At 55.6% G+C, this 12,288-nt stretch overlaps 1 protein-coding gene across 2 annotated transcripts; it reads left to right on the forward strand.

Annotated features, from left to right (window-relative positions):
- The first annotated feature begins 9 nt into the window (after positions 1–9).
- FXYD7 (FXYD domain containing ion transport regulator 7) lies at positions 10–11,993 on the forward strand. Of its 2 annotated transcripts, none has more exons than XM_004715784.4 (6): positions 10–117; positions 5,108–5,137; positions 8,555–8,629; positions 8,765–8,807; positions 8,980–9,020; positions 11,581–11,993. In XM_004715784.4, the coding sequence occupies exons 1-6, from the start codon at positions 87–89 to the stop codon at positions 11,601–11,603; spliced, it is 243 nt and encodes an 80-aa protein (XP_004715841.1). In that variant the 5' UTR covers positions 10–86; the 3' UTR covers positions 11,604–11,993. The 2 variants fall into 2 exon arrangements, with proteins under 2 accessions (XP_004715841.1, XP_045148902.1); XM_045292967.1 differs by having other exon boundaries at positions 8,765–8,798.
- The last annotated feature ends 295 nt before the right edge of the window (positions 11,994–12,288 follow it).

The following is a 12,288-nucleotide window of genomic DNA, read 5'->3' on the forward strand; positions in this document are numbered from 1 at the left end:
ACCCCCCCTCAGTCCGTCCCGCTTCCAGCTGCTGCAACCGCACCTTCACTGCATAGACCTGCTGCAGCCCCCTGCTCCGGCCCAGCATGGCGACCCCAACCCAGGCCCCCACAACGGGTGAGCTGCGCCTGGGGAGGACACCCCAGGGGGCTGCAGGGCTAGGAGGCAGGGTGTGGGGGCATTCCAGGACCGGAAAGAGAGGCATGGGGAGGGGGTGCCCACTCCTTCCTGGGCGGAGGCCCCCCTCACACCACCCTCTGGCAACCCCTCCGGGTCTCAAGGACACCTCTGTCCAGGCAGGAGACCGCGGTCGCAGAGTGGCGGCCCCGGGAGAGGGATAACTCAGACTGGTTGCTATGGTAACTGGGTGGCTGGTCCAGCCCTGTGGCGCTAGCAGCGGGGATGCCGGGTGCTGGGAGGGCTGGGAGGGTCGCAGCGGACCTGAGGCAAAGGGGTTCGCATGGATCAGGTGTTCTTGCGGGGAGGGGGAGGGGCTACAGCCCTCTTCTCAGCAGCGCAGGGTCCTAGGGCCGGTTAGTTACTTGACATACTGGATAGGTTCGGAGGGAAGGAGGGGAAGCCCGGGAGTTGGAGAGAGGAGGTGGCAGAGAGAGCAGGCAAGAGACAGAGATACCGAGAGATGGAACAGAGAGATTGAGAGAGACAGACTCAGAGAAGAGAACTAGATAGGGGAGTTGAAGATTCAGGCAAGAGGCAAGACAGAAGCGCGCGCGCACACACACGCACACGATTAGAGAAAGAGAAGGGGGGATTTGGGGGTAGGGGCAAGAATGGAGAGCGGGAGAGAGAGCGCAGACCTACCAGGAGGAAAGGGGAGGGGGAGGCAGCCTTGGGCGGGGCCGCAGCCACTGCAGTGAACTCCGTGGGTGGGCATGGGGCAGTGGGGTCCTCCTGCCCAGCCTGCATCCAGGAGGTTGCCAGGTTGAGGAGGTGCGCACAGGGCCGCCCCCACCCCCACCTCGCTGCACTCGCCTTCCCATTTCACACTCATTAACCCAGTTAGGCACTGTTAGCCCCAACAGTCTCTTTTCCTGAACCTCATTCTGCAAAAGAGCTGAGCAGGAATGTTTTAATGGGGGCGAGGGGACCAAGGGCATGGGCAGCTTACTAGATCAGGGGGATGGGTCCGGGTGTGCTCAGGGGCCCCTGGGCATGTAGGGAACCCTGATTCCCCACCTCTCTGGCCCTGTCCCTTTTCCCGGCAGTGGGGGCTGCTGCACACAGAGCCATATCTGCAGAATCAGAAGCAGGGCGGGGTGGGGGGTGGGGGGGTGGGGGGGGTGGTGGCTGCAGAGGTTGGAAGCCACCCTGGGGAGAGGGGGCAGGGCTGAGCCAGCAGGCCTGGCAGGAGCCCAGGACTTCTTCTGGGGAGGTGGCGGTTAGCAGATCGATGGCAGCAGACAGAGTTGGAAGAACAGATGCCTCTGTACCCCTACCTCGTTCTCACCCACTCACCGCATGAGGGGCAGGGGGCATCAGATCTCAGGAAGCAGACTGGCGAGGGTGGGGGCCTGGAGCTTGTTATGCTCTGGGAAGGCACTTAAGGAAATTGATTAATGAATTGTTACCGAGGGTGGGGGGCAGGGACCTGCAGGCTTCTGGGTCCTGCCAGGGTTTGAGAGACAGATTTGGAGGTTGGCTTACCACCAGAAAAAGGATCCTGTGACCATCGGGGGTCTGGATCCCTATCCTGGAGAGGAACCCTCAGTTTGGCCAAAAGCCAGCTCTGCAGGGGTACCAATGGCAGGTGCAGAAGGAAGAGAGAGGGGCTTGCGGTTGGACCCAGGCCCCAAGTCTCACACAGACCCCACCCCAGGCTCGCAGGTGTACAGCCCATCACCTCTCTTCACTTCCTAGGATGCCCCAGTTGCCATAGTAACCATCTCTTTTCCAGTATCTCCTTGGCAACTGGCCAAGAGTAGAACATCTTCTGTCTGCCTCCCAGCTCCACCCTTAGCTTAGCTTCACCCTGGGACCAAGACTGCCTGGGCCAGAGGAGAACTTTGGCACAGTGCTCCAACTACTCAGGGAGCAACCAGAGAGGGTTCTGGAACAGGGGCTGCTGACCCAATGGATTCCTGAGGACTTTGGGGAAAGGAGAGCGTGTGGAAACACAAGAGACAAAAGCAAGATAATGCAATGGCCCCTTAAGTCGAGGGGGGGGGGGGCTCACATTCACCAATCCGTTCACGTCTTCCTTCCAGAATATGTCTTTGGGAGTCTGTCTTAAACGCTAGGACCGATGCAGAGCTGAGTCAAAATTGCTCATCACCTGGTGGTGGGTGCTAAGAGAGAAACTCACACAAGTGTTTTCCCCCCTGGATGCTCTTGAGTAACCCCTTCTTGACTTTGATTCTATCCAAACGTTCCCCAAGGAGCCCTGGTGGGTTATGCAGTGGGCTGCTAACGGCAAGGTCAGCAGCTCTAAACCCCCAGCCTCTCTGTAGGAGAAAGATGAGGCTTTCTACTCCCAGCAAGAGTTACAGTCTCGGGCACCCGCGGGAGCAGTTCTACCCTGTCCTATAGGGTTGCTGTGAGTCAGAATCGACTCACAGTGAGCTGGATTGGTTGGTTAGAAAGGTTCCCCACACTACTCTTCACTTACCATTTTCCCCTCAAAGGGGCAAACACTATGCAAACATGATTCGCATTCTTTCTGATCCCTGCCATCAATGGAAAAGCACTATCTGGGGCCTGTGTTTGAAGGCAAGTATGAAATCAACCTTGAGCAAGCGACAGTGATGTCACCTTCCCAGGGCCCAGGTGAACCTCCTTTGTGAAGTGGGGATGGCAGGGACAAGTGCATCAGAGAGTGCCTGTAGTATTAAATTAAAAAATAAAGACACTGGGGGAGGGTGGGGGGCCAGCCCCCACCCGCTGATACTACTTATGCTACTACTCGGGTTCAGTAATGCACAATTGTACGGTTGAGATATATAAGCATTATATTAGAGTCATTGAGAGCATGAGAGATAATGCAATAATACAGTCAGGCATGTTACATAGTACCATTGCTCACCTCAGCCCAGCATGGTGGTCCACGTGGAGAGAGGGGGAAGGGAAGGAAGGTAAGGGAACAAGGGAGAGGGGAGTGACCAGGGAGTGAGCAGCAAGGAGCTCAGAGTCAGAGAGAGAGATCTATATTGCTGGCTCACACCTACATACCTTTTGGGGGCAAGCCAGCCCACTAATTACAGGTAGAGACATACGTCACAGGAAGGGGCTGCACTATAGGTTACACAGCCATGAGAGGGTGGTCTCTGGGTCTTCATAGGAACATTATCAGTAGGATGAAAACTCTGCCTACAGGAGCCTGTCCATTGTCCCCAGAGGCAGGGAGCAGGCCCACCCCTGTGGAGGGATGAGACAGCAGTCTGGCAGCAAGTATCTGACTTCCCCCACAAGTGCCCATGAAGACCTACATCAGAGTTCCCATGAAGATTCAGTGTGCCACTATCTGTGAACACCCTAAACACGGCCTGGCAGGAAGTCAGTGCCATCAAACACCAGTGAGAGCAATTAAAGACCAGAAGGAGGGAAACCAAAAGATGTCACAAAATTCTACCGATAGGCCAGGGGGCTTGGGCGCTCCTCTGGGGAAATGGGATGAAAAGAGAAAGGAATTTCCCCCAGGGACGTTTTGCTTCCCAAAGGCTCTGCCCATTTGCTTTTGGGTGGAGGCAGAATTTAACACGGTTCAAAGGTGTTGCAGAAGGAACATCAAGCTAAAACTGTTTCTTTGAAGGCTGGACAGGGAACTGAAAAGGACCAGCCTCATTGTTGTGTCAGTGCTGTTCAGTCTTGTCCATGTACCACCTGGATCCGTCAGTTTAGGGTAGGCCATGCTGCCGTGACAAAAAGCACCCAAGCTCTCGACCAAAGTTACTTTCTCACCCACACTCTGTGCCCATCTCAGGTCGGCTCAGGGTCTCCACACACCAAAAGAAATGGGAACAGGCACCGTCTTGAACATTCTGGTCACTAGGCCAAGGGCACAAGATCTGCTATAGATCTTTCACGGCCGCGGCATTTTACTCACTGTTCATGGGCCAGAATCCATCCTGTGGCTCCGCCCAACCTTCCCGAGGCCTGGAAGGGGAAAGGACACTGATGATGACACCTGACACTCCTCCCCAGGTGGCACACCTCCCACACTTTCCAAAACTCTGCCCTAGACCAGACAGAAGGTTACTAGGAGCGAGCAAAGGCATTAAAGAGCTAGGGGAATGGGTTTCTTCAATGGCAAGAATATCATGAGCTGCCTTGAAGAAAAAGAAGATTTGGAGCTGGGAGGTGGGGCATGCACAGGTGTCCCTCCACACACACATACACGTGCACTTTATCCCCATGTTGGCCTTGCCGAAACAGGGGCGATGGATGGACACACTTTGGTTGGTTGGGTTACATACATCCTCAGGTGCCCGGGAAAGCTATTATGAAATGGATTTTTAATATCTCAAACTCAGCAATGGCTTAGAAGTAAGTCCCCTGCAGCGACTCCTGTGAGAGACGGGAGCCTGGGGCATGGCTTTGTTTTCCTGGGTGTCCCAGGTTGTCCACCGTTGACTGGTGCAGTCTCTCTACCTTTCCACCGCTCGCTCTTAATGGGAAAGACTTGCGTCTTCCATCTCTGATAGGTCTCCGCCTTACACAGGCTCCAGCTTTGATGGGCTGGACCAGCGGAGGTCCCTGTATGGAAATCGACCCGAGGGGCGAGTGAGGAGAGCCACAGTTGCAGGGCTTGCCCCCAGGAGCTGTCAGGGGACTGAAGAGTTGGAGGAATGATGGGGGTGGGAGGGCTGCGGTGAGGGGAGCTTAGTGATGCATTTGGCAGCCCCCTCACCAGTGGCAAGTGGGTTCTGTGCATTGGCCCTGGAACCATAAGCAAAAGGGAGGATGGGAGTGGGATCATAGCTTGCAGCAGACCTCCACAGAGCCCTGAGATCAGGACTGCTGGGTACGGTTGGGTAGGTTGGACACCGATCAAGTAGGAGCTAGCATGCAGCCTTTGTGTCATGCTAAAAACATTAGGAGCCCCCATGATGAACTATGTGCCCTCTCTCTTTCTCTGCCTTTCTTCCCACAGCGCCTCAGGAACCTGACCCATTTTACTATGGTGAGTGTTGGGCTCCGTGTGAGCGTGCTCTGGGGGAGCTCTGGGATGGATGGAGGGGTGGCCACTGGTGGTTGGCTTAGACTGCAGCCATATAGTGCTTGCTCGGTCCCTGGTGCTGTTCACAATGACTGGCCTTGGGGAGGGCAGCAGCAGTTGGGGGTGAAGTCGCGAATCCCACAACCAAGCCCCCTCAGGTCTCACTCTGGGTTGGTGCTTTGCCTTCTTCGAAGAAGCAAGTGAGGGCAGGGCTTGGAAGCATGGACTCTGTAGCCCTGCTAGCTCCTGGGGTGTGCATACTGGCCGATTCTCTTCCTAGCTGGGTCCCCTTGGGCAAGCACCCTCACCTCTCTGTGCCTTCTGTCAACAAGGGATGATCGCAGTTCCTGCCTAGGAGGGGTGACCCAAGTGACGGGTGCTTGACTTACATGAACCACCAGGCGTTGAACGCAACTGGCCAGTAACTAGCACCGACACGGAGTAACTTAAAGGCGAGCAGTTGGCACCCGCCTGGGGGTGCAGCCACAGAAAGGCCTGGTGATTTGTTTGCACGGCATGACAGTCAAGAAAATCCTGTGGAGCAGCCTCGCTCTGGAGTGAACGAGTGGGGCCTGACTAGACAGCACTAGGCTCTTGTCGTCTTTCGGCCAGCACTTTTCAGGGCACACAATGCCCACACCCCACTAGTCCCTCGCTCACATCAAGAGGAGCTGCACGGTCATCCCCACAATCACTTTCAGAACATGCCCTTCGTCCTGGGACTCATCTTTAGCTCCCCATTTCCCCCCAACTTTCCCTGCCATACCCCCAAGGAACCCTGAATCCAGGTACCGTCTCTGAAGATTTACCCAGCCTGGATTTCATAGACAGAAACACATCGAAAAACAAACTAACTCACAAGAATTACAAAGTCAAACGAACGATTGGTAAGTGGAAAAGATTAAAAACGAGACCGCATTTAAATGGGTCATACGGAAGATCGAGTGAGAGGGTGCTACATTTTATGTTGTTGTTTTCATAAGGGTTGTGGGAACGATGCACCTGGAAGATGTCATCCCACTGATAAAGCTCAAAGACGGCAGACCCCGGAGTCAGGCAGATCTAGCCCCTGCTCCCCCTCCTCTCTCTGTCCTTGCTCCTCCATCCTGCCCCCTCTTGCTCACCTCAAGACCTTGATACCAGCCATTGCTCTGCCAGGGACCCTCTTCTCTCGGCTCTCCCCAGAGGTGTGGTGGCGTGCCGCTTACCCATCAGGCTGCCAACAGCAAGATCAGAAGTTCCAAACCACCAGCTGGTCCACACGACAAAGAGGAGACCTTTTACTCCCTTAAGGAGCTGCTGTCTCAGAAACCCACAGGGGCAGTTCCCCTGTCCTCTGAGCAACAGGGGGAATGATGATCCAATCGTGTGAACTCTGCACCCCCCAGGACTAGGACGGTCACCCCCTCAGGCTTCAGAGCAAACTTGGACTTCTCGCCCTTCAGACTGGCCCTTCCTCATGACCCTGGCTAGAGCCACACCCGCGCCCAGCCTTGGTCACATGACTTGGGACTGTGTGTGCATGCGCGCGCATGTGTGTGTCTGTGTACTTTTTTAATGCTTTACAAGACCCCCAAACCCAAACTCACTGCCACTGAGTTGGTTCAACTCACAGTGACCCTCTAGGACAGCGGTTCCCAACCTGTGGGTCGAGACCCCTTTGGGGCTCGAATGACCCTTTCCCGGGGGTCGCCCAATTCATAACAGCCGCAAAATGGCAGTGATGAAGTAGCAACGAAAAGAATGTTATGGTTGGGGGGCGGTTCACCACCACACGAGGAACTGTATGAAAGGGGCGCGGCGCGAGGAAGGTGGAGAACCACTGTTCTAGGACAAGGCAGAAGGGCCCCTGTGGGTGTCAGATACTCCAACTCTTGATGGGGGTAGAAAGTCTCCTCTTTCTCCCTTGGGGGGGCTGGCGGCTTCTAACTGCCGAGTTGGTGGTTGGTGCAGAACCACAGGGTCAGCAAGGCTCCTACAGTAATGTGATAGTCAGCTCTTTGAGGACAGTGGCCTGGCCCCTTGCTGGCACTGAGGGGATGCTCCGCACAGGCGCATCCCAGCAAATACGTCCTGAGCAGCTGTCAGGCACCAGAGCCGCCCCGGAAACAAGACAAACATCCCTGCCCTCACATTCAATGGGAGAGAGAGACGAAACGCAAACCCAACTGCCCTGATATTGAGTGATGCTGACTCGTAGTGGCCCTCTAACACCGGGTAGACCTGCCCTGGGGGTGTCTGCGAGTAGAAAGCCCTGCCTTTCTCCCTCGGAGGGGCTCACGGTTTTGAACTGCTGGCCTTGTGATTAGCAGCCCAATGGGTAGCCACAATGCCACTGGAGCGCCTGGGAGAGAGGCGGGCATTCAAGCAAAGAAATACGAAACCATGTGTGGTATCTTAGAGAAAAAGCATCCTTGTGAAGGCAGATAGAGGGCATGGAATTAGACTGAGTTGAGGAGAGCATATGAAATTCTAACAGAGCCAGCCAGGGAAGGCCATGGGCAGATATTGAAATAAAACCCAGAAACTGGTAAGGGAGGGAGCCAGGAGGTGGACCAGCTTTCAGGCAGAAGGGAACAATAGGTAGGACCTAAGGTAGGACCCTGCCGGATAGGCTGTAGGAATTGCCAGGGGGCCGGTGTGTGGCTGGAGTAGGGGACCGTGGGTGAGTGGGCCATGGACCAGTCTAACAAGGAACAGGGACTAGATGACGGAGGGCCCATGGGCCATGGGGGACACGTCTTGCTTTTTCCTTGAGTGGGATGGGGGTCAGGGAATAGCTCTGAGTTGGGGAGAGCCCTGCCCTGACTCAGGTGCTCACAGGGTCCCTGTGACTTCATGGGGGGTGGGTGCACGTAGGGGTGAGGTCGGGTGGAACAGTCAAAGAGAAGACTGATCCAATAGGCCCAGTGGGACACCATGGTCGACAGACCATGGCCAGAGAGGGAGAGACTCAAAAACCAAACTAGCAAATGGCTGGAACCCTGATGGCTTAGTGGTTAAGCGTTGGGCTGCGATCCCCAAGGTTAGCAGTTCGAAACCACCAACCAGCTCTGCAGGAGAAGGATGGGACTTTCTACTCCAGTAAAGAGTTGTAGTCTCAGAAACGCACAAGACAGGCAATTCTACCCTGTCTAATAGAGTCACTATGAGCTGGTATGGACTCGATGACTGAGCGGTTTGGTGTGTGTGTTTTGAGCAAATGACCAGAGCAGGCAGAGCACGGAGCAAACCAGAGAGGAGCCCCCGGCACGGCTTGCAGCATCCCTGGGCACGTGGGCATGTGGCTGGCCAACGTGGAGGTCGGGATTGAGGCTCGGGGCGGGGCTGAGCTACCTACCCCTCCGTGCCTTGATGACTTACGGGCCTTGTCTTCCCCAGACTACAACACCGTGCAGACTGTGGGCATGACTCTGGCTACCATCTTGTTCGTGCTGGGCATCATCATCATCCTCAGTAAGTGCTCCCTGTCTGAGCTGTGCCCCTGCCTCAGACGTCACCTTCACCTTCACCTTCACCGTGGGCTCTGTCCCTATTGACTTTTTGTGCAGATCCTCATGCCCAGTCCCCTTTGTTCTTGTCGCCTCACAGGCAAGAAGGTGAAGTGCAGGAAATCGGACTCCAGGTCTGAGAGGTCTGGCAGCCATGGGGCGGGCCAGGGGGGTGCGGGGAGTGGAGAAGCAGGAGGTGTTGGTGGAGGGGTGCTTCCCTGTCAGTAGGCCCTCGGGGCCTGTCACGTGTTTCCCATGATGCCTGTGGTGGTCGGCCTTCTTGATGCCTTTTCCCTCTCCTGTTTGCTTCCCCAGTCCCACCTGCAAATCCTGCAAGTCAGAGCTGCCCTCCTCAGGTGAGTGGGAGGGGGCGTGCGGCTCGGAGAGGAGGCTAGGTGGGAGCGGACACGGGGTGTGTGTGTGTGTGTGTGTGTGTGTGTGTGTGTGTGTGTGTGTGTGTGTGTGATAACAGTGGGCATTGCATTCGGTGTACCTGGGAAACGGGACTCTGCCTGTGTACCGGAGGCACACGGGAGAATTCGGTGGGAGGCGGGAAGCCGGTAGCTCAAAGATGTTCAACTGTGGAGAGCTGTGAAATGTACCACAGAGTCACAGAGCTGCCCAGAGACAATCCCAGGAGCCCAGAAAGTAAGGCTGACGAGCCCTGGGGGCGTCGTGGTTAGTGGGGCGCTGCTAATGGAAGGTCGGCCTTAGAAAGCATCAGCTGCTTGCGGGAGGGTGAAAGAAGAGGCTTCTACTTTTGTGAAGAGTTGCAGGCTCGGCCACCCTCAGGGGCAGCTCCACCCTGTCTCTCCTACAGGGTCACTGCGCAATCGGCTCTCAAACGGCAGTGAGTTTTGGTTTGGGGCTACAGTCAGGATGAATTGATTCCCCAAAGGAGAAAGCCACCACCGGTGCACAAGATGAGGGGCCCGTTTGGGAAAAGGAGACTTGAAAAGATGGGCGGCTGTCTACACCTGACTGTTCATCTGGACAGATCACGGACACAGAGAGTGAGAGGCAGGGCAAGACAAAGGCAGACAGATAGACGAGCTCTCGAATAACCGCGTCCAAATAGCCGAGGGGGCACAGAACACAGGTCTATGTATTTATTTATAACACTGGGTCTTTAAAGAACTGAAGTGGGAGAAGTGGGAGGAAGGGGTGTGAGGAGGCTGAGGATGGAGGGTGCATGAGAAATAGGAAGGGACAGGGGGAGGGGGAGAAAGACAAGGGAGGGAGGGGCTGAGGCTGGAGGGGGACGAAGAGGTTTAAGGTTGTGGGAAGGGTGTAGGGCCCAATAGAGGGGAGAAGGATTGGAAGGGGGAGAAGGGTAGGGTGCAAGCACAAGAAAACCAAAAACATCCAAACTCCCGGCCCCTGGGGATTTCTGAGACTGGAACGCTTTCCAGGAGTAGGAAGGCCCATCTTTCTTTTGAGGAGGGGCAGGGGGCTTTGAACTGTTGACTTAGCAGAGTGCAGCCCAACCAGTAACCATGATGCCACCAGCTACCAGGTATGAGGGAGGAGGACAAATGCTGATGGCAGGAGAGGGGCCAGGGAAGAGGAAGAGGTGGGTACTATAGGTGGGCATAGGGTACATAAGGTGGGGCCAGTGAGGAGGAGGGTAAAGGTGAAAGGGAGGTGGAGAGGTGGGATATAAGAGGCCTGAGTCGGGGGAGGAAAGGGTCAGGTGGAGGAGCGAGGTGGGCAGTATAAAGCAGGGTGGCTGGAAAGTGGGGGATATACAATCCAAACTAACCCCAAACTCACTGCCGCCAAGTCCTTTCTGTTTACAGCGACCCTATAGGACAGAGTCAAAGTCTCCTAGTGAGTTTCCCAAATGGCCTCATCTTTCTCCAGAGGAGCGGCTGGTGGCTTCTAACTGCTGACCTCAGGGTTAGCAGCCCAGAGCTCCTGGGGAGGGTGTGCGGGAAAGGTTAAGAATAAGGGGGAAGGTCGGGGAGGGAGAGGAAAAAATGAGGAGCTGATGCCAGGGGCTTAAGTGGAGAGCAAATGTTTTGAGAATGATGAGGGCAATGAATGTACAAATGTGCTTGACACAATGGATGTATGTATGGATTGTGATAAGAGTTGTATGAGCCCCTAATAAAATGATTAAAAAAATAAATTTAAAAAAAAAAAGAAGGGGGCAGGTTGTCCCTCCTCGAGGGAGCACCCTTTAAGGATGGGAAATTGTGCGTTTAGTGGGATTGTGTCCTTTTCAGGGAGAGATAGGGAAAAAACCACCCCCAGAGCCAGGAAGGTTTCAATCTTCCTATTTCTGATACAGTTCCTATAACTGAAAAGCCAAAACAAAACAAATAAAAAATCCCCAGAGATGAGGGGGCTTGGGGAATGGCGCTTGAGGTACTCAATATTTGGGGGAATCTGATGCGAAATTCCATGCACGTTGCTTCACATTCTTAAAAGCAGACTTAAAACCAACGATGGGTGTTGGCGATGGCATGGGGGCAGGCTGGGGTTCATAGAGTTATCTGATCCGGGAAACTGGGGGCAGGGGCAGTTTAAAAATGTATCGACTGTCTCAGTTGAATCATAGTTTTGGATTAAGCAGGAAATAGAATTCCTTTTGTACCCGAATGTTCAGGATATTGGGTGTGGGAGAAAGAGGCCGGTGAGATGGGAGAGTAGGGGGTATGTGTAGGAGGGGGCAGGGGGTCCCCTTTCTAGCAGTCTTAAGTGGGCCTAGGGCCTGGCTACATTGAAGACACGTCCCTGCAGACAGCGCCCCTGAGAGATTAACCGCTAGAGCGTGGTGAAGGCGGCGGGCTCCCAGTACTGGCCCAGGGGTGACAATGTCTGAGGCGGAAGCAACTTTTATAGGATGGAAAGCTACCAGTCTGACCTTGCTGATTGCTACAAACCAAGCGTTTTGTCTGTCTGTCTGTCCAGCCCCTGGCGGTGGGGGCGTGTAAGACCATCTCCTGCCACCTCCACTGCTGCCCCCTGCCTGAGCGCGGGAGCCTCTGGACCAGGTGGACGCGGTGGGGAGCCCCGGTTTGCGCCGGGGAGCGCTCCCCGGAATGAGCCGCTACACCCACTTGGAGGCGGGAGCCACTGCACCCCACCGCCCTTCCCCAGGCCTTGGCGAGGGCAAGCCCCCAAAGAGCCTGTCTGCACCCCAGGCGCTGGGACGCGTGCATTCTGCTCCGGGGATCCGGGAGCCCACCCACAGCTCCCCGGAGTCCCCGAGTCCCCCGAGTCCCGCCTGGCATCACCTCCGCGTCTCCTGCTCCAGGCTTCGTCTCCCCGCGCCCTCAACGTCTCTGTCTTGGGCTTAATAAACGTGCGTTTGGTGTCCCCGCGGTCTGCCTTTGCGCTCTCCTCTGTGGGGCCTAACGTCGCTATGGGCGCCCTGTCAGTAGGCCCTCGGGGCCTGTCACGTGTTTCCCATGATGCCTGTGGTGGTCGGCCTTCTTGATGCCTTTTCCCTCTCCTGTTTGCTTCCCCAGTCCCACCTGCAAATCCTGCAAGTCAGAGCTGCCCTCCTCAGGTGAGTGGGAGGGGGCGTGCGGCTCGGAGAGGAGGCTAGGTGGGAGCGGACACGGGGTGTGTGTGTGTGTGTGTGTGTGTGTGTGTGTGTGTGTGTGTGTGTGTGTG

The sequence above is a fragment of the Echinops telfairi genome, unplaced genomic scaffold (genome assembly GCF_000313985.2).
Source record: "Echinops telfairi isolate 266 unplaced genomic scaffold, ASM31398v2 ScPeMD7_655;HRSCAF=1070, whole genome shotgun sequence".
Taxonomy (NCBI): domain Eukaryota; kingdom Metazoa; phylum Chordata; class Mammalia; order Afrosoricida; family Tenrecidae; genus Echinops; species Echinops telfairi.